The 23,648-nt window shown below is 39.0% G+C and overlaps 1 protein-coding gene across 2 annotated transcripts in view; it reads left to right on the top strand.

Annotated features, from left to right (window-relative positions):
* Positions 1-15: 15 nt before the first annotated feature.
* Positions 16-23,648, top strand: part of slc1a7a (solute carrier family 1 member 7a) — a gene marked incomplete at both ends in the record, with an annotated part of 37,409 nt that continues 13,776 nt past the window's right edge. For both annotated transcript variants that reach the window (XM_079569956.1, XM_079569957.1), the window contains 4 exons: positions 16-156; positions 4,140-4,219; positions 20,114-20,329; positions 23,219-23,261. In XM_079569956.1, coding sequence (XP_079426082.1) covers positions 16-156; positions 4,140-4,219; positions 20,114-20,329; positions 23,219-23,261 — 480 coding nt within the window. The remainder of the gene's footprint in view (positions 157-4,139; positions 4,220-20,113; positions 20,330-23,218; positions 23,262-23,648) is intronic.

Here is a 23,648-nt window from a genome sequence, read left to right on the forward strand (position 1 = left end):
AGGAGGTCGGAGAGGATGGCGGTGGCTCTGGATGAAGTTTGGGGAAGGGTGAAGAATGTGTGCAAGCAGAACGGGCTGCTCATCCTGTCCGTGCTGGCTGTGGTCATCGGCTGCCTGCTGGGATTCTTTCTCAGAGGCAAACAGCTATCAGAGCAGGTCAGTGGTGGACAAAAGTACTCCAGCAGCCCACTGTGTAGGGTCACAGCATAACCTTTTGAATGAACGGACCTCTACATAACATCATTTTGCCATAAATGTTGGAGGAATATTTTAGTGCTCTTGCATTTTTTATTTTGTAAAGGAAAAAAAAATACACAAAAAGAATGACAACATATTTGAACTAGAAGATATTTGTTTGCATTTTTCACAACACATTGTAAAATATTTGATAGTATTGAGTTTGATGTAGTGGTGGTGGGGTTTCTCATCTGGAATTGGCACAAAAGTATAGTTTTTATATTAATTTGGCAATGGTTTTGCTTAGTGCGGCTTGAAATGCCAGGGTTGAGGAATCATCAGGGCTATAATTCAAAAGCCATTTTACTTAACATAAATAATTCACACTACATAATCAGTCTTTTTCATGTGTAGTCCTCCAGATGTAGCTTGTAATACCCACTAAATGCTCAATTGCAATGCAGGCCTAAATTATTCAAAATCTGCTTTTTGTTCAGCAGAACTATTATTTCTGATCTGATCAAAAAACAAACAATAATAATCTGCCAGATAGCAGTGTTTTCAAATGTAACATCTCCTCTCTTCACATGGCGGAATTGCATATGGCCCGAAGGATGAATTGTGGGAGTCCATTGAAAGAGATTGCAGTCAGGAGATTATCACCCACGGAGACATTAAGTCAACAACATACCGTTCGTGTTACATACTTACATAATTCACTGAATAGAAAGAATTAGTTCCAAGTCACGGCAGCTGATGCTGATAAAAGGAGGAATATAGCCACATGTAGATCAATTCTGATTTGAACATTAAGATGAGTGCAGTATACTGTTTGCAATGCATAAATCAATTTACAGTTTTCCCTTTTATTAGCTTTCTCATTCTACCCTGCGTATATATATTGTGGCATGCAGTATTAATGGTAATGGTAAATGGTCTCAACTTATATAGCGCTTTTCCACCTACATTAGGCACTCAAAGCGCTTTACAGCAAGGATCCACTCACCCATTCATACACCAATGTACGCAGACACTGGGGGCAATGTGGGTGAAGTGTCTTGCCCAAGGACACAACGACAGTGTACACTTTCAGCAGGTGGGAATCGAACCCCCAACCTTCCGATCACGAGACGACCCTCTCTACCATCTGCGCCACCGTCGCCGGCGCCACCGTCGCCCGTATTAAGTTAAATTACTGAAATTATGGACACAGTGTGCATGAAATTTAAATAAATGTATTTTGTGGTCACTGACACACAGTGTAAAATGCTTTTATTTCTGGCTGTGGGTAAAGCAGGAGCCGTACAATAGCTGCCTACAGGGTTGTGACATGTAAAGATAGTCCAAAATAATGATTTAGTTGTTTCTTTTTTTTAGATGATCCTTGATCCTGGGCTTAGTTTGTCAAAGACAAATACACAGGGTCAGAAGGGCTGAACAATAGCATTTACTATTGCACTGATAAGTTAGTGTTGTACTAGTGTTTCTCGTGTCTGTTTGGCAAAACAAAGAAAAAGGCACAGTAGTGGTTTTCAAACTGTGGATGCCACTTTTGTATAAATTACAATCTGATATAAATTGGCCTGTTAAAACCACCACACAAGAAACAGGTTTATACAGGCAGAGGTGCTTTAATTCAGACGTCCACTCTAGAACCAAACCTTTAAATGCTTGCTTTATTATGTGTACTGTATGTATTAGATCATGTCGAAGTGCAGGGCATGTGACTGGTCACCCAAAGCCACGGGGTACACAAAGTCCCTCCAAAAGGTTTGGGAACCACTGGCACAAAGGAAACAATGGAAGACTACCAAAGGACATTCAGTAGTGTTTTTTAGTCTCACCTTGAGCTCTCCTTCAAAAGGAAACGAGGCGCATAAAGAGCAACTCTTCATCCTACCGTTGGCAGTGAGAGGCAGGGGATGAGAAATTAGCTACTGATAGAATTATTTTTCTGCCTGAAACCAACAGCACAATACCAACTGGGTTTTGTGTTTCATTAAAAACAAAGTGACCACTCGCAACTTACAGAAAGCATTTGCTTCATCAGTTACAACTCAGCATCATCATCTTTCTACAACTCGCTCTCCTGTCTAACCATCAGCTGCACATCACTCAACAAGTTCTGCCTCGATGGGAAACGTTTTTCTAACATTTCTGTTCAATCACGGTTAAAAGGTTTAAGATTTGTGTGTAGCTCAGGGGAAAAAAATAATAATTAAGGCAACATTAATATGCCAGTGAAAGTATGATCATAATCAGTGTTACATGTTAAATGTCCCTCATTTCAATAAATATGCTAGAAGCATTAACACAAACCTAATGAAGAGATAACCACTGTGCACAGTTTAGCAGAATTAAATAGGTGGTTTCGGTAATTGCATTCATAACACCATGATCATTACTGATTTGTTTATGAGGCGTATGAAAAACAAGCTTTTAATGCTGCTCGAGTAAAATTAATCTTAGTAATAGGCTGTGCACACAAATGTTAATTTTCCTGTAACAAATGTTTTCTGCTCCTGTTAACAATAAGATTAAAAACTAAATAAAATATCAGGTACATTTTAAATGAATTTGTGTTTGAAGTAGATTGTTCTGATTGCTATTAAATATTTATTGTGAGTCAAATGAGGTTGCAACACATTAATACAAAAGTCTCCACTGGTGAAGTATTTACATCCATCATAAAATCATAAATGAATGTTTTCTGCCTCGTACAGTTCAAGTATACATGCGCTTCCAGTGACATGCAGTGAATGCAGTACTATAACATGTAACAATATCTCTACTCAGGATGAAAATGAAAGATAGCAGATTTTTATGTACTCGTATTCATTGCTCAAGAAGATAACAGTAGAGAGACCGAGAGTTTATGTGATATAACCAGCAAATGTGGCACAGGCGTAGCAGCTCTGTCTGTCGAGCTACAGCAGGATTTACTAAAGATCTACTTCACTCCTCAGGCTAAAAAAACACATCAAAGAGGAAACAGAAAACCCTTCTCTGTGACTTTCACAGTTTGTCATGTCAACAGAGTCTCAGTCTGAGTCAATGTTTAAGCTGCTCAAGACGTTAGCATGCTTCCGTTTAGCAGCAATCAACTGTCAATGGCTTCAACACGATAAACACATGTGTGACTCAAATCTATAAACGCTGTCACATGTTGTACATGTTTGGAGTTTGGTTCAGGGTTTTCTCTTGGAGAGGTCAGACCTGAGCTGCTGAAGCTAAATGCTAACCGGTAGCATGCTAATGTCTTGACCAGCTTAAAGAGACTGGATGCAAGTTGCTCATTTTATGCTCAAAACTGCCAACTCAGGTCTTACGCATAACCGCTGTCTCTATATTAAGCTTGTGCATGACGGCACTTCAGACCCGAAGTAACAACTTTTTGAGTGACAGTGCAGGATTTAAGAGGCAGTTGTGGTGAGTAGGTCTGGGCTCATTCTACATAGGACATAGGACATGGTTGGAACATGTAGGGGGGGAAATACTTAGTTTTAACATTTTTAAACACTGACTCACTGGTTTCATTACATAAATGTGTAATATCACAGTCCATGAGTTGTCTTTCATTTATAACCTGAGTAGAGATATTGCTACACCAAGGCACACCAGACAATATCTCACGGCACACTAGTGTGCCACGGCACAGTGGTTGAAAAACACTGCCCTATAGTAAGTTCACATTGCTAGACTGAGCCCATGCCATCCTTTCATTGTGAACTTGTGTTTGGCTATGCCGCTGCCATGATGGCATGATATCTGCATGCCCTCTATGAACCAAACGTTTCATGCAGCAGAGATAACCAATAGTTGCTATGGACATGACTACCTTAGCAACATTGATCATGAAAATTTAATTCAAATTAAAATGGAGGATGTAGTGGTATAGCAATCAGCTGCCAGTCCAAATACTAATTTACTAAACTTCATTATTGTTTCTTTTTCATTTGCAGGAAGTGAAGTACTTCCAGTTTCCCGGAGAGCTACTGATGCGCATGTTAAAAATGCTGATTCTGCCTCTTGTTGTATCTAGGTAAGTGAAATTCTCATCCATGCTGCCACTGCCTATTGTTATTGTATCATTGGAACACTGAGTTGTATTATGTTGAATGTGTGGTTGGAAACGCCATTGTCAGCCACATCTCTGTCAGCCAGCCTCAGGGGCAGCAGTGTTCACAGGAGCAGCTGAGAGGAGTAACGGAGTTCATTAATACTGTTTTTGCGGCTGAATTTTGTGCTGGAATCAACCCACTACATCGTATGTACTGCATACGTATATATTTAAAGACATAAAAATCCATACACTTTTGTTTTGCTGCTTACTTTAAAGACAACTCCAATGCTTAGTTGGTGTCATTTGCCCAAATCTCTTGCTTGCTGAAATATATGAAAATTGTATTGCTTTTCATTTGGTTTAAAGAGTATTGTTTTGTTCATCAGTGTTTTGTGTTTGACTAAAAACAAAGTGACCACTCACAGTCACTCCACACACACACACACACACACACACACACACACACACACACACACACACACACACACACACACACTCTGTGCCTGATCATATAGGAATGAAAGGTAAAAGAGCAAAATTATTCTCCATTTCAATTTGAATATGCCAAAAGCAATGAAGCCAAACCCAATGAATAGATAACCATAGTGCATAGTTTAGCATAATTAAGGTGAGGCACTGCAGGTGAATAAGGAAAATGTTTTAATTTAAAGGTATCAAAATGAAGCTTCTGTTGTAGATTACTGGCATAAATATAAGGGAAAAATATATTGCAAGTTTTCAGTCATTTTAAGTTTTCATATAAAATGTAAACATTTTCTGGCAACAAAATCTGAATAATAGATTGAGCAAGATTCAAATGTATGGTTTTATTTTGTTAACATGTTTAAAATTTTAGAAAAGCTGTTTTTAGTGGAAAAATCAGATTATTATTTCTGCCGATTTCAAATCCCAGCGTGTGTTAAACTCATCGGTGTGGTGTGACCAGTCGGAGCACAAAACCAAAACTGTGGATTTAGGAACAAACAGAATTTTAGATTCTGAGCAACTTGGGAAATATTTCAGAGAAGAAAAAAAAAAAGATTGCGCTTAATAGTGTGTTGCCTCTATTACCCAGAGCAAAATAAGAATTTATATCTAATCATCTGCTGATGTAAGGTACTAGCCACACTTTTTTCTCTTTATATTTGAAATAATAATAATAAATAATCTTTTCAGCCTTTAAAATAGACCTGAAAATATTAGGAACTTTTTCTAATGATCCTCCAGAATCTCTCTTCTCTGCTACTGGACCAACCCCCGCCATACTGCCACTGGGTCAATAAAAGGTCAAATACATATTTTTTTGTATTAAAAATTCCATAAGGCACCTTTAAGCTCTTTTAAAATGATTTTGTCATGTGGTGAATGTGTGCATTTGATGGAGAGTTGCAGGTCTCCATGGTAACGCTAAGAGGAGGAGACTTAGAGCAGCATGTCTTTCATGTCTGTTGTAGAGCGCCATCATTTACATTTAAAATGTGGTTTAGAACCCAGAATATCAATGAAATATTGTTAGTTATTGATATACTGTGAATACAACAATTAAGAAGAATATTGCACACAAACATTTTTGGGAGTGTTGAGCAGCCTGTATGCCTCACACAGAGGACATATTTTTTCTGAATTGATCAAAGTGAAGCTATAAATCATCAGTTGGACTTAGATGAGGATGTTTCACTTCAATCTCAGAAGCTTCTTTGCTCTTGTGGTCAGAAAGTGTAAGAAGTATGCACAAGTTCTACGTCTAGAATATAGGTTAAGACTCTGGCTCCTCCTAAGGAAGGGTCACGACTGCCATCATCCCACACTTGTTTACTGTAATTAGCAAAACCTTTGTTTTAGGTAATACCGAATATACCCATCTGCATGAACAAAAACCTGTTGTTCCCTTGATCTGAGAAACCCATTGTACAAATATCTCATCCTCCACTCCTTTAAAAAAATATGGGCTTTGCCAACAACCCTGAGACCAACATTTTATAATTCACTGAAACTGTTTCAACAGTGCACAAGCTGTAACCTAAGACCTCACTGAGTCAACTGTTGTTTTTTTAGCATTTGTTATCCAAACAAAGAAAACAGTCTATGTTAATACTACTATGGGTTTGTGTTTTAAATAATGCAGTATATTCTACCTACGCTGCTCTGATGTGGTGCCATGTTCATGTGCAAACAACCTCTGCAGAATTTCAGGTGTGAAGACCTGCATGAATAAAACATTTAACTGTGTTGGATATGTTAATAGACAAATCACTGAGAATAATGTATCTTTTGTCACTCCCAGAGATGCCACGTCTATGTTTCAGTATTTTTATCAGACTGTACCTGATTGCGGCACACTTATAGTGTGGTTAAAAACTGATATTTAGAGTGACTGCAGATGTTGTGAGAGAGGGAATTTAGGGAAAACATGCAAGCTGTCACTGCATTTCCCTACTTTGGTCTATTTTGAGTACAAAGCTCTTAGTTGCCAGTTTGAGGTCAGAGAAGTACAACAAAACCAAAAAACTCCCCAAACAAATCATGCAAAAGCGCCCGGTTACATGCTGGCTGCTTTGTGCAATAAGCTACTTACAATCTATGCAACGGCAAAGTCTGGATGAGAAGTTAATCCTTGGTTCCCTCTGTCTGCCTCTCATTCTGTTGCTGCCCAGCCCATGTATGCTCATATCTTTTCATAGTTGTATATTTAGTAGGCGATAGCAGCTTTTAGGGTTATTTCAGTAAAGCAGGAGATTTTGCCTCAAGTTTCAGCCAAAGGTCGTGGCTCATGCTGCAAAGTGATGTTAATTATGCAATCTCAAATGAAGCAGGTGGGTTCTGGGCTATAAGCTGCTGAATTCAGTAACGTGGAATCAGAAAATGGCAAAGCCATTTGGTATATGCCTTGAGTAAAATTAGAAACTCGTTCAAATATTGCCTGGAGCATTTTGTGTACTCACACTCAATTCAACAATGCAAAAGTCTCACATGTTTTAGTTAAGCTGTAAATTATCTTTATAATGAGCAACCATTATTCCGTGGAATGAAAGCCAAGGACTAATCTATCTTTTAGTTTGTGGGGCAACAGTTGTACTTAGCTGATCCCAAACTAATGGGTTAGTAGTTTGATTCCCTCACTGATCCAATGCTCCTAACTACTGAGTCAAACCTTCCTAATCCTCCACTATACTGTACGCTCCAGTCACATTGTGGGACAGCAGGCACAAGGGGAAAAGGCACGCACACACACACTCACATCACGAAAACCCTGTTCAATGGTGAAAAAAAATGTTCTCCTGGTGAGCTGAGAAAGTGATCTCTACTGCAACAGCACGAGTCTTTTCACACCAAACTTCAACTCGTGCTCAGTACTGTAGGTTGCACAATCAGTCCATCTCAATCAATCTGAATAGTCGCAGTTAGCAAATACAAAAACGTTGAACTTTGAAGTGCGATTAACATGTGTCCATGCAAACTCAGATCTAACCTATTCTGAAATATTTCGTTCTAGTCCTCTGAAATGTTTATGCTCCTGGACATGTTTAAAATGTGCACTGTGAACTGAAATTCAATGTTAAAGATAATCTCATCTTAATTGCTACACTTGCCAGAATAAAAAGTCAGTTTTATATTTTTATCGAACTTCAAAGCTGAACTCTGTACTGTTGTGAGAATCAGTGTCAGGTTGATGTTGTTGACATTTGGCATTTATATTTCCCATTTATTTATTCAAGTGCATATAGCCGGCTGTTTGGACCTGCTGCTGCGATGTGGTACAGAAGGGCTTATCATGGGGATGTGGTATACAGTATCTGCCTATAGCCCGCTGGGCAGTTGATATCCTCCATTCTTAGCCATCTGTGCCACCGTCCAAAGCGGAAACCAGATTATCTTGTGTCGCCGTCATGCACAATCAATGACCTGCTCTTCTTCTCTCTGCCCCTTGTATTTTTATCTTATTTTTTACTTTTGTTTTAGTGATTCAGTTTGCAGACATATTCCGGCACATTTTTTAATTAAACTCAAAGCCACGGGATCTTGTTCATTGCAAAGAGATCTCAAGGTCAAAGGTGACGCTGTTAAATGACATGTGCTACATGCGCAAACATATGGCAGATCAAACAGCGGTCAGAGCTGATCAACGCATCTGTATCTGAAATATGGCAGAGGTGTTAGTGCATTTTTCTGCAAGGCTTCGAGGTATAGAATTGGAACCAAATGATAATTTTCAACATTTCACTTTAATTATTAATGCTCTGGTTTATTTATGTCATAGTGCAGTTTCTCTTCCATGAGAACAGAGTGGACCGTTCATTTGGCCAATATGCACTATTTTTATCTGGCTGCAGAATGAACAACACACAAGCACTTAAGTGCAAATTGATGTCCTTGGACTTTTTCATAAGGTTTGGATGTAGGTGATGTGGCTGTCGGTTTCAAACATAGGTTCACTCAAATAAAGGAAAAAAAACTTTGATAAATAGTATTGTCAGAACCACGTTTCACAGAATTTCACTGTATCATTTTCTTTTTCAAAGACTCTAAAATAATTTGTAAAGACTACATTTTTTAATCTATTCATTTCTCATGTCAAGGGATGGTGTTTTATATCATCATCGCTTATGAGTGCACCAGAAAATGTTTGCATAGCACAGATTTGGTATATATACAGTACTGTTCAACTATTTAAATACAAACCTGCAATTCATCTAATTTCAGCAGGCATGTGCCAACAACATAGTAATAAAATATAATAAGTTAATAATAATAATTACATTTAATCATTTTTGAAAACCAGTCCTAGTTTCAACCATTTTACAGAGACAAAGCACAAGTGCTATCAAATTACAGTTCTTTAGTTTGATGAATTAAAGCCAAGGAATGAACACTTTCATATTTACAGAAAAAAGGTCTCGATGGCAGTAGTTCAAACTCATTGTTTAGCGGATGGGAAGAGTAATTTGATGCGCACTGCCTTCTGTTCCAAGTGCTCCTCATATAGACTACCCAAAGATCCCTGTGGCTTCCCAATGATCTTTGAGCTTATGTTCACGATCCTTTGGAGTTTGTTCTTATTCTTCATGCTAAGGTTTCCATACCACATCAGCATGTTGACAGTGAGGATACTCTCCACAAGGCTCTTACACACCGTTTCAAAATAGCCTGGCTCCATAGATTTAATAATTAGAGCTAGATGATTACCTATTCAGCCCCATTCACAGTAAGTCTCTGACCAACTTGATTATGCCTCCATTAACACCAAGGTCCATAAGTCTGCGCAGTAAAATATGCACCTGCATAGAACTGAAGGCTGACGTAAAATCCACAAAGAGAATTCTGGACTAGTGATCAGAGGCCTGGAGATGTTTGGCTGAGGTGTTGAATAGCTGCATCCTCTGCTTCTCTGACTTTTATAACTGTAAGTTGTCCAAACAGTTTGATACTGTGGACATGTGTTTACTTACAGTTCTCTCCATGGCTTTACACAAGATGGAAGTGAGTGCAAAAATCATTCAATTCCGATGCTCCAGGTTTTTTACAGATGGGCACAAGATTTTACTAAAAACATGTACAATAGGCCAGGATGAATGAGCGTGTGTTTGACAGTACCGATGGCGGACGACAGATACAAATTAGCCCAAGGCTACAATCCGGTGTGGCGTGTTTACATGCATGAGACCCATCATTAAAATGCACTGCCCCGACCAAATAAACAAATAAATGAATGCTGTGAGAGCTTCCATGACAGGGCATGTGTGTGTTTGGAGAAGAAGATTAAAAAGCAGTGTAGAAAGAAACCCTCTTCAACTGATGGACACAGCCTTTCAAGAGTCCCTGTGAGGCCATCAGGCCCGGGGCTTTACCTGGTTTGATGCAAGCTAAACTAGCAGCCACTTCCTGCTCAGTAAGTACAATGGGGTCATATTCTGAAATCAAACTGCAAACATCATCACATGCTATACTGAAATCAATCTTATCATTCATGAAGTGCCAATGTATATATTGTTTTACAATACAAAGAAAACCATGTCAGTCATCATTATATTGAGCACACGTTTAATACTTTTGGGCCGGCGATAGCTCAGAGGGTTGGAACAATTCATGGTTTTGTGATACGTTTTTGTAGGGAATGTTTAAGTTCCTGTTGGCCAGTACAGAGTAAAGACAGCTTCCTGTCAACACTCTAACGTAAATTAAAAATGAAATAGGATTTTTTTTTAAAGAAAGAAAACTTAGACATTAAGCTAAGGAGAGGAGCATTGTGACCTTCTCAGCTGCTCTCACTGTGCACTGGAGAATCCATTAGCAGGGTGTAATGCAGGCACCACAGTGAACACTCAGTTTGTGAAGAAAATAGAGGCTCTGATGACCTTTCTTGGCCAGTGATGTTCTGTTTGTGAACCAGGGTAGGTTCTCTGTGTTGGGCACACACAAGGTCACCCGAGACTACACAGCAGGACTGTTGATGACCAGAGGAGAGGAGCATGCACTCTCCAAAAGTTCACAATAATCGTCTTTTTCCTGGGAATACCCATGCTGCTGTGTGTGCTCCAATCATTTCGAACTTCACAGCAGCCTGGGGACCATGGCCAAAATCTTAATCCATGTGAAGATGATGACGCACTATTCGACATACTTGTTGTTTACGGATACAAAAAAAGTTTATTTACAGATCTAACATGACAGCAGCAGACACAACGCCCTCTTTCAAACAAGCTTTAGACCGTGATCTAAATAGTTAAGCTAGAAAGTTTACAGCGGGTACGTCATACGTCATCTGATACAATTGATGCAATTGGCTATGGCTACGTGCAGACACATTGCTTAATTTACCGATAATAACTTTTGTTTACATATGACTAAACTGTAGCCTAAACAGAGACAATGAAATATTTACAACTGACCTAATAAAGTATAACTTACTTTTAAGTCCTTTATAATAATATGAAATACAATTCTAAATAGTCCACCTGGCCATTTATACTGTATATAAAAATGCTTGGTACACAGTAAACAGTCTCAACTTACAAAGCTTTTTTCCACCTACATTAGGCACTCAAAACGCTTTACAGCAGGGAACCACCCATTCACACACACACACACACACACACACACACACACACACGCACGCACACATATATACACACACACACGCACGCACGCACACGCACACGCACACGCACACGCACACGCACACGCACACGCACATGCACACGCACACACACACACCAATAAACGCAGCCACTGCTTCTCAAACGAGCACTACAATTCTGCATTTACCGTTTTTTTATCACTTTTTATTGTTGGGTGGTTAATGATGATAATGATATTGGGTAGAACAGATTGAGAAGCATTGACTTAATTGTGCTTGAGTAGCTTCCACGCTGTTTACTCAGGGCCTGACGTTGATGGTTTGCTCATTTGAGATATTACATTACAATCACATTTTATTTATTTATTTATTTTTGCTGGCCAGTTCTGTTCCGATCTACAAATTGTTAATTTTTTGTCAAAATTATTGAGTTTTAAATATAAAACCCACAACAAATGTGCCAGCTACCGCACACCTTACCTAGACTGAGAAGTAAACAAAAGCACAGGATGGAGTGGACGCTGCCACCGCATCTCGCCACTACATTCACTTCTGTGGGCTGTGGCCATCAGCTGCATGGGCCAAAGTCGCGTGCCTCTGCGATTTGGTAATCACGGTTATGTAATATCGCAATAGCATTGCAAATGCGATAAATTGTTCAGCCCTACCTTTGACTACAGAAAAAGGATGAGCTCTCCTTCAGTCAGTTGGTCAAAAGAAAACTATCTAAACGCACATTGACGAGTGATGTCACACAAGCTTGTGCCAATGAACCGGGGCGCCGACTGCAGGGCAAAAGAAAAGTGTTCTAATATAATATAATATATAATATATAATCAGTGTGCCTTTGACACAAACAAATGAAGGAGGGAGAGAAACACAAAGTTTAATAAATTTTAATCCGATTAAACACGAAGAAAACAACAGCTAACAGCAACTAGGATGAGACGGAATGACGGTCCCATGACTAAATTTGCTCATTTCACGTCATTGGAAAAATAAATATTAAAAAAAGTTACAACCATCAAGTGACTTGAGCCTACATCATATCTGCTGTGTAAAGCCTTGCGTAGTAGACATTCACATGCTGAGCAAGTGGGCCATACTGAGGATAGTCCAGCTACATCAGGTTCGATCAGGTTTATGAAACATGCACTAAATGTACAATTTGTCCAAATTGTGGAGATGGTTTGGCAGCCTTTGTATTCTTTGTATCACCTTGGTGATTTTAGTAATATGTAAGTGCGGACTATGATGAAAAAAAAATTTTTTTTGTTGACCTGGCTAAGGCGGAAATTTTTATGGTATGGCTGGAGTATTTGGCACAAATAATACACTCATTGCTTTCTGCTCTTTCAGTTTCAATTTGTTAGGTGGTCTGTAAAGTGACTGTATTGCTGGTGGATGTCCGCGGACCACAGTTTGTGAATTACAGCTCTATAGGTACAGAATATGCTGAGGCACTTTTGCTGTGACCTACCTGAATACTGCTGAATACCCACGTGGCACGTTAATTGAGCCCACATTTAAGTCAAAGCCCTACATGTTATAGACCAGGAATGGTGTAGAATGGGATAAAGAAAATTGCTTCAGAGTCAAGGTTGTAGTCATCCACATGACCAAGTTCTTTCCAAGCCTGGGTAGATACAAAAGAAAACGGTTAGCAAACTATGTACACACTCACAAGCACAAACCAGCAAAGAGTTGGACAGTAACATTGGTGGATGAATAAGCTGGGCACATTTCATTTGCAGTGCACATATCAGAGATTGTTTAACAGTTCTGTAGTTTATTGCCAAAATAAAAGCTATCAGAGTGTTTAGAGATTATGCTTAAAAAGTATTGCTTTGGGACGTATAAGGAATAGGCATCTCCCTGATGACTTGAAAGATATTCACTTTCTTTTCATTTTGATCTTCACGGAAACAGCAGTTTTTGATTTGCTTCCGAATTGCAACTAAGCTTTTGCTCTCACAATGCAGTCCATGGACAGATAACAGATCGCCATATCTCCAAAGATTAATGTTTGTAATGCTTCCTCCAGTTCCTCATGTTATGATATTCTTTTCTTGAGGTTGCTCCCCTTGTTAGTTGTAACTTAGTTGAACACTGAACATGGAGATTGACTTCACAAACAGTATATTGTTCGAAATGGAAAGTTATAAATTCACTATTACCATGACCATGTACTAGCTTACCTTGTCTACTCAAACTAACATGAGCAAAAACAGCATGAAAAGGCGACAAAAGAGCAGTGGAACATGCTCCATGTTGTAAAATAAACTAGGGAAACTTTAAATTCAACCAGAAGTGACTGGATTCACCAACTTGCCACATTCATCTGACCAACATCAGCCACATCATTATGTCACCAATTTCAGACCCCTACATGAGACAGTAATTTGACCTTTGTTGAACTTTGTGAGTTTATTTTCGTTGCATGTGAATAGATTAAGCCATTACAGTCGAAAATGCAGCATATTGACGGTTATTATAGTTACCACAAAATAATTATCAGCTGCACCTACTCAGTGTTAAACTGTTAGACTGTTCAGAATATTGTGCAGGACATTCATTGACATCTGAGAGTTCAGAAAATATGCAAAAGTTTGAAATTACTATTTAAAAAGTAATTTCAACCTGGGCCTATACATGACTGATATGTGGTTGGACTTGGAAATCTACTAATCCTACAACTTTTGAACGTTGGCTCAAAGAAAGGATCTGCTATACAATTGGAACACATTTATATGGAGAAGGAGCATGCTTGCTGGCTCAGCGCCAGATTCTTATCAGAATTGATTGATTGGATTTGGATTTTTATTTTTTTATTTTTTTTTTATTGGATTTATCAAATGTCATGTTTTGCAACAGAAAGAAATAGAAATAAAAATTAAAAACAAGAGAAGGGGGAAAGGAAGAAAAAAAAAAAAAGTAAATGACAAGATCAGCGTTTTCAAATTTATGTCCAGATCGACTGCAGCGCGTTGTGTGTGCTGTTGAGATGGTGATCAGCTGTAGGCTAGCATCTCTCGAGGACCTGTACATCTCCAGGACCCGGAGGCGTGCAGGTCGGATCACATCCTGGAAACACACTATTCAATCTTCTCCCCTCAGGCAGGAGGCTACGGTCCATCCAGACCAGTACCTCCGGCCACAAGAACAACTTCAGAGTCACGAACACTAAAAGAACATTCAATCACTCTATATCCAACTCATGAACACATAATAACCTGGTCTAGCCATTTGCACTGCTCTATTGCTCTATGTGTGTGTCCACACTCATATCTGCTGCTAATACTTAATGCCTGTGCATTTGTTAATCCATTCATGCAGTTGGAATGGAATGCCTTTAATAGATTCATAGTGACAATGACAATACATCTATTCTGATAAGAATCTGGCGCAGAGCCAGCAAGCATGCTCCTTCTCCATATAAATGTGTTCCAATTGTATAGCAGATCCTTTCTTTGAGCCAACGTTCAAAGGTTGTAGGATTAGTAGATTTCCAAGTCCAACCACATATCAGTCATGTATAGGCCCAGGTTGTCAGATCAGAAGAGCATGGAATTTTTATCGCACTGGAGAACATTTCACACTGGGAATGGGAGGTAGCAGGGAGGTAGACAGTTGTTGTTTTAAAAAATTCGGACAAATTTACAGTGATAGCAAACTAAAACATGCAGGAGCGCTGCTTGGATATCCTTGTTTTTTTCAAAAATCTAACTTTGGTGCTCTTCAGTGTAGGGATCAGCAATTGACTTTAAAAAGATACAAAACTGAGGCACTCAAAGAATTATTGCAGCATGGCCATTAGATTGAAACATTGCCTACGCGTTTCAGCCGTATAGGCCTTCGTCAGGGCAGTACTTTCTAAATTTACAGTGATGTTTGGGGCTCTTTTGTCAATTTTGAATACTGGTAATTGAAATGATTGCTTAATACACTGAAAGGCACAGAGTCCAGAAATTCTTGATGTAATTTGTCCGTCAGAGGCATGACTTCACCTTTTACCCAGTTTATGGTATACTCTGATATCTGACCAAATGAGATGACATAATAAAAAGAATTGGAATAGAGGTTTTGGGATAAGATAATCCAATAAGCAGAACATATATTGCCTGGAAACCAGACTCATTGCTGTGTGTCCCTCTGTATCAAAAATACAGGGTTATCATGGTCTCGTAAGGCTGGAACATCTACATACAATGTCACACAGGTTTTATCAAATCCATTTTTATTCCCTTGATTTATGTTCACAAATAGCTACAGCTAAGCTAATGACTCTTTCCAAGTCATTATTGAAGACGAAGGTGGACAAAGGACCTGAAAAGGACCTTTTTTTTTTTTTTTTTGAATAATGGCGGGTTGAATAATTCTGCTCTACCTTTCATGGGTGACGATCAAAGGCAGTTTACTTACAGTGTTATAAAAGTGATCAAATCAAATTGGTATTCAATTTTTTAGACTACTCAAAAAATTCGACAAATATTTATTACATTTGCTAAAGAAGGTCATTAGGTTATGCAAAAAATAAAACACAAAAAGTAAATTTGAGGGCAACTGAACTCTCTTACTATAATACTATATTGTTACATGAATATTGACAAGCAACAAATTCTCTCGATTTACTACAGTAACATACCTGACATGGGTACTGCTAGCAAGTCTCGTCTTTGCTAGCTAGAAGCACGCTGACGTTAGCCGTGACTTTTTTAATGTGAAGGATGCAGCAGAAGGACATTGAGGTAGCTTTAACTGCAAATACCACAGTACTGCACTTCAAATCTTGGAGTTTAAATGTTATGTCAAAACATATAGGCTATAAGTAAAGGGTGCCAAACATCACAGAAAAAAACTGAAAGAAGATATAAAACATAGGGTAGACTTGGAAATTGATGAAGATGGCAATCCGGGTATGTATGACGTATACTATCCCCATTCCAGGCTCACATTAAACCCAGACTTTAATGTGTGAACCCGGACTTCATTGTACCGCGAAGTCCGGGTCCGGTCATTGAGGCCGGCCAGCGGCAACCGAAAGAATCCACAGAATCAAAATGAGCAGAATCAAATCTGTCTTCTTGGAAAGGGGCACTTTGCAAAGCAGCCACTTCACACATTCACCTTATTCCGGATGTTTGCGTGGGCGCCGGCGCTATGAATTGTGCCCTCCACTTTTCTCCTATCAGGACTGGAGAAGTCCAGATAAAATCAGTTACTACACAAAAGCAAAGCCGTTTTTAGGCCGTGCAGAGAAACGGTGCAGTGTTGACTAGTTGGTGCAAATGAACATTGGACATTTTACACATATCAATCTACCAAACATCAGATTTGAGCGGCGAACATTTTCCCTCATCCTCAGTTTAAATGAACGGGCTTCGCCCTCGACCGGAAGTCTCAGGACAACGGAAGTGCCGAGAAAAAAGAGGCAAAAGTGGGTGGGGCGGAATAAGGTGAATACGAGGCTATTTATCTCATGAACTCGTCTCGCACCAAGAGCGTGACCCACGCACTAATAATAATAATGCCTTACACATGTATTGCGCTTTACAAGCCTGTACTACCAAGTTTCTCAAAGCGCTAACTGTCGTGTCATTATTGACTCACTCTTAGTGGTGGTAAGCTACTGTTGTAGCCACAGCTACCCTGGAGTAAACTGGAAGCGAGGCAACCAGTCTTTGCCATCGGCCCCTCCGACCACCACCAACCACTCACCCACACACCACATTCACCCAGGCCTCCTGGTGTTCCCAAAAGGTCTCCCATCCAAGTACCAACCAGGCCCTTCCCTGCTAAGCTTCCAAGATGTGACAGGATCTGGCAGAGCAAAGGCAGTATGGCCACTTCTGTTCTCAGGAGTGCCGTTTCTGTGCCTGGCGCAGGCTATGATAATAAATGTAAATTTATGTAAATGTATTAATAAAAATTATCAAAAGTCCTATTTACAATAATCACATTAGACATACAAATTCATTCAGCTTCACAAAAAGTCATCCATGTACACTTATCTTAATGTACACATTACAGAATAAAGACATTTACATACCCACTAATTCTTTCAGTGTTAGAGGAAGACTATTCTCACTGAAGGTGAGGCCTGTGGGGGATTATCAAGTCTCCTCTGGTAGAGGCTCGTGTGGTCCTCTGTGAATTATGGATGTGATGGAGGAGCGAGGGAGTGTAGAACCTTGTGGATATCAGACAGGCCATTTTCAAACTGATCATGTTTTGAAAATCCAATCGTTTAAAAAATTTTTTAGAACATGATAGTAGTGTTTTTAATGACTTTTTAAAGAGACTTTCTATGATTTTAAGTGTTGTGGGCCAAGCAAGAGACCAGGTAGTCAAGCAATAGTCAAAATGAGATTGAATGAAAATATGTTTTAGCAGCACATATTTGGTTAAATTACTTCGAATATGCCAACAATTGCCACCTTTTTTTTTTTACATGACTTTTGAAGTTTTATCAGCAAGAGTTTGGTTTGTTGTTGCTGGCTTCCAGTGTTGGGGGCAACATATTACAAAAGTAACACAAATATATTTATATATTTTATATTTATGCTTTTCTCAGTAACTAAGGAATATAATACTTCCAAAAAATACATATATATTTTGGAATATATTAGCCATTACATTTGAAGTAACTTGAGTTACAAGTGCATTTAAATGTATGAACCAAAAAATGACAAACTCCCCCCAAATAAAATGCAGCACCAAATCAAGTTGGTGTACAAGATCTGCAGTCTGTAGCTAATGTCATCAAAACACAACATCAGAGAATCTCTGACTGCACTTTTGCTCAGTGGCTTTATTACTATTTTCAGTTTATATTTTGCCAAAAGTAACTCAAAAGTAGTGTAGCTCAGCTACATTTCTGAAACAGTAAAACATGTTACTGTTGTGTGCTATGCGCTCAGGTTATTGTATAGACGGACAACTCTGCTTTTATATAGTCACTTATTTGTGGCCGTTTAATTGGCACTGTCTTTGTGGCCATAGGCTTATACTGTTCTCTGAGCTAAACAGAGAAGGTTCTATGAGCAAAGACATGTTCTCTGTTGAGTCTGGCTAAAACTATTGTCCAGTGTGTGTTATCATGATGCATATTGCACAAGTTTGCATACCGTTTTATTGCCTTTTTCTAGTTTACGATGCTGTTTTAGTGTATCTTTCTTTATATGGTGTGACTGATAACTATTGAATGGAATAATCATATTTAACTATCAAACATTTATTAAAACTACTCCAGAATGCAGGAAATCGTATTTTCAGATATTCAAAATCATGTGGTACTTGCTTTCGTGGGTAAAAAAAATTAAATACTAGAAATATTAGAATGACTGTCATGCATGGCATGTTTTGTTAAGTGATATCAGGGTCAATTTAAATCTGAAATTTTGATGGACTAATACAAAGCAATACATGATGAATTGATCATAAAACACAAGTCAAACTTAAACATTGTCTTCAGTGTGGCGGATGTTTTAAACATGTTCCGGACCTGCATGTGACTGAATGCTTTGTTTGATTGTACCTTTTGGCAGGGCCGTAACGATGAAGGGGGCGAACTGGGCATCTGCTGAGAGGCCCCCATTAATCTCACAAAGAAGAAATTCACTTGTTACATTCAGCTCTCAAGAAAAAACACTCAGGGTGTGCAAAATAGACAGGAAATGTGCAGATAATTAAATAGTAAATAGAGGTTTAGGGAGCAAAAAGACTGTTGCGACCAACTTTGCCCTGTGCAAACATCCGCTCTGGTTGCAGTGTTTAGGCGTCTCGGACGCGTGTCTTCCTCCACAAATAACAAGAAGTATTCTGTGTTCCAAGGTTTTATTGGCGTACCTCAATGCCATCCACAATACACAGATTCCAGTCGTAGATACGTCGACACGGTCAAAAGAGGTTTGCCTCCACACTGCCACACCTGAGTGCCCCCGCCTCCCCCCTTATATAGGGCAGGCAATTACATAAGCGCACACACATCGCCACGCAGTGGCAGGAGGAACAAACATGGCTGAAATGGCTCCAACAAAGACAATAAAAGATAAAATAAGCAGATTAAGAAAAAATGTCAGTGTTGGCACTGTCATCAAAGGTGAAGTTTATTTCTAGAGCACAAATACAACAACCACAGCTGCCCAAAGCACTAGTTAGTTCAATCCCATTTGCATTTTGTCAAAGTAGCTCACAGAGGGAAAGGGAAAGAACTCTGGTTTAAAAAAAACTCAAGGTTAGTTATTACTCTTAAAGGATTTTAAACAATTGTGTGAATTTTATAATCAGCCTTGCACAGCAGCCTGCAGCACCAGCGTGTGCTCCGGGGTTTTTCTTTTCTTTTGGATGTGTCCATGGGAAACATGTTACAAAGCTGGTAATATAAATGTAAATGTGGCTCTGTCTCAGTAGTAGCTGAGAGCCTCATTCAAAGCTTTTACTTGTGTACATTGTCGTGCATAGCCCTCTGTGGGCCTCTTTCAGCGGTTGGTTGCAGTGCATTACATCACCATTAATGATCTGTAAATTGCTTCATTCGTTGTTAGGTTTCACCTGGTCTGTTGGGTTTGAGAGACTCTTGTAACAATATGTAACAACTACAACATGCATGGGACTGGTTTATTGCTTATGAGTAAAGTGTTTCAAATGTCATACACGGGAGAGGTATCAGTACATTGGTTCACTATAGCACATTGTTGATATGTTGAGTTGCATTGTATTAAAGTTGGACTTATTTAGAAATCAGTTTGATGCACTGGTTCATTATTCATCACACAGCTTTTCCTGTTTTTCTGCAGTTTGATGTCAGGCCTTGCTGCTTTGGACGCCAAGTGCTCTAGCCGCTTGGGAATTATGACCATCTCCTACTACCTCTGGACCACTTTTGTGGCTGTGGTGGTGGGTATTGTCATGGTGTACATCATTCATCCGGGAGGAGCGGCCCAGAAGGAAGATTCTGAAGACAGAAATAAGCCCATGACCAGCTCTGCCGATGCCCTGCTAGATCTTATTCGGTAAGTGTAGAGTGACAAACTGCTGTTATTTAAGATTCAATGTTTTACAGTATATAGAGACAATTTTTTTATAGAAAATGAGCAGTTCAGTCAGACATTTGGAGGCATGCCAAGAAGATACTGAATATTTATCATGAAACATCCAGCAACTTAACAGCCCAATACTCAACCTCTCTTGTTAAAGCTGAGGTGTCTGACTTGTTAATGTTGTAGAGTAAATTTATTTTTGCCGCCTCAGATTATGTTGGAAACCGCAAAATACAGACCTTGTTGCATTGTCTTAACACACATTTTTGAGCGATTGAAAAGAAAAGTGATTCATTTTGTCACCGCTCAAAGCTGCACACGAGCGTGAAACGTGGTAAGACTTAAAAATGCTAATAAGAGAGAAAAAAGAAAGAAAGTGGATCGCCACAACTTGAGTAGCTACTGCTGCTGTGGTAACCAGATGTAAAATGCTCGCAAGAGGAAGGCCAGGGCTAAGCAGTAATTAAATGATGTGAGGAGTGATTAGTTGAAGTATTGTTAACATTTCTCCAATATCTTTTGTGAGTACTGCGTGTGGCTGTCTCAATGGCTGTGCCAGAGTGACACAAGCCTAAGCCGTGCGTGCCAGTAGGTTACTGTACTAAGCTAATTAGCGATGCTAAAGGTTGGCGGTGTGTTAAGGTGAGCCTGAGTCAATTCAAGTGAGACTCATGAAGACAGTCAGTATGTCAGTGGGATAAGGTTTCAGCAGTATACTGAGAAATGCTGAGGCAGGCATGTTTCAATCTTTAAAAAACACAATTTAGAAGAAAATAAGAAACATCACTGGCATAACATAATTTTGAAAGCACAAAAAAATCTTGTCTAATTATTAAAGTAATTAAAAACATACATTTATTGGCCGATTGTGGGCTTAAAGTGGCCTACGCTTCACTTTTTGACAGAAATAAAACATAAATTTCTGCCATCAAGTCACACATTTTGATTTGCATATCTGAAACGCGAAATCGACCAATGATCATGTGCAGCTCTAGATCACCGGCCTGCCTGCGTCTTCCTGGGCACAGCTGTGCTTGGATTTATCTCGCAAAGCTCCCTTAAAGCCCTCATCCTTCATGCAGCTGACTGACTGACTAGTGTGTGCACGCTGTATAAACATGAACACACTAGGGGTCAAAGTGTTTCATTTCTGCTTTTCAACATCTTGGTGAAAAGCAACTGATTGCCTGTTTCTATTTTATTTCATACAATATCAAAAGGACTGATGAGATTTGGAGTTGGTGTAAATATGAGGCTGTTGTGTTGTAATATACACAGAGGTGGGTCGAGTAGCCACAATATTTACTCAAGTAAGAGTGGCGTTACTTTAAAAATAATTTTACTTATAGAAATTAGATGCAAATTGGTCATTATATACTACTACTACTACTGCCACCTCAGGTCTAACGCGTAACTGCAGCTTCTATATTAAGCTTGTGCATGACGGCAATTCGGACCCGAAATAACACCTTTTTGAGTGACAGTGCAGGATTTTAGAGGCAGTTGTGGTGAACAGGTCTGGGTTCATTCTACACATTAGGACATGCCTGGAACATGTAGGGGGAGGAAAATACTTAGTTTTAACATTTGTAAACTCCGTGCAGTCCCTTTAAATAAAAATTAAAGCAGTACTAAGCAACTTGTTTACCTTAAAAAATCCTTTTCGTGGTCCCTCTGGGGGTAATACAAGTGTTAATGGGATGATTGGTGGGTCTTTCATGTCCCCCTGGTGTCTCTGGTCAGAAAACCACAATTGCAACTTCGCTGCCACCGGGGTGGTGTCACTAATACACACTAATAGAATCACAAAGAAGAAGCTAGCAGGCTAACGGGCAAAGCTAACTGCGGGCTAGCGCCACTTAAACAGTATTTACAGCTACGTTTTAGTGAAAAAAATTATCTCCATTGTGTAAAAAAAAAATGCAACATAGACACCTGCAGTGGCACTTATGGCCTTTGGGGCTTGAGTTACTAAGTAAACAAAACACAAAATACATCTATTTTAGCATCAAAATGAAGATTTGTCACTTACAGATTGACTCACAGTGGCACATGTTACTATTTTATTTACTCAAGTGCAGACACATTTATTTTAATATTACTCAAGTAGAAGTACTGTATGAAAAAACTACTTGCAAAAGTACAATTACTTCAAAAAGTAACTTAAGTACTTGAGTAGCTGAGTATTGCCCCCCTCTGAATACATAATTATACATGATGATACCTGATTTGTGATGAGATTGATGTAATGTTTGTCTGCTTTGTTGTATTACATCGATAGAGTTGTTTACGTGTGTCTTTTTCAAAGCCTCACACTGACAGTGAACTAGCCTGCTTTATTTCATGCTGTTCTATATTCAATTAATCTTGGGAATGTATTGATAAAGTACCTGTACACTGAGTAATATACTGTATATTAATGTATAGCCATATAGAAAATAATTGTTTTTCAGGCAGCATTCTGATGTTGACAAAACTACAAGAAACAAAAGAGTTTCCATAAATAACCCAGACAGTTTCTGTCAACCTTTTGCCCATTTCTGAAATACAGCTACATCTTCTGAAAAACACTCTAGATTTAGTTGTTTTTTATAGACACTATTTGCGGATCAGGCTCTTACTGACAGATTTAGACTCTCGTTCAGATAAAAGACAATTCAAAACATTTTGTTGTAAAAATGTTTGTGGAAAACATAGCTTCATATGGAACCCTAACCGTATGGTTTCAATAGCTGCTAATCATAATTTTGCTCTTGCTCTTTTTCGTATTTCTTGCAAATCACATTATAAACAAATAAACAAACAAACAAACAAACAAAAAACATGTTTAACTTTTTCTTTTGTCTGTGTGTGTCCCTTTAGCAACATGTTTCCAGCCAATTTGGTCCAAGCTACTTTTCAACAGGTATGTTTCAATCCCTTTCCTTTATTGATATACAAATGTTTACTTTTGTGGAGGAGCAGAAGCGAAAAAAATGAACTGACCATATGCTGCACAGTACGTGATGCTTAAAGGAACACTGTGTAACATTTTGCATTATACTGTGACAGTTAATAATAATGGTTTACACTTGTATTACACTTTACAAGCCTGTTTTATCAAGTTTCTCAAAGCGCTACACTGTAGTCATTATTGATTCACGCCATACTCGGTGCTGGTAAGCTACTGTTGGGGTAGACTGACGGAAGCGAGACAACCAGTCTGCGCCATCGGCTCCTCCGACCACCACCAACCACTCACTCACACATTACATTGACCCAGGCTGACTGGTGTTCCCAAACAGTCTCTCAT

Source organism: Gobius niger, assembly GCF_951799975.1.
Source record: "Gobius niger genome assembly, chromosome: 13".
Lineage (NCBI taxonomy): Eukaryota > Metazoa > Chordata > Actinopteri > Gobiiformes > Gobiidae > Gobius > Gobius niger.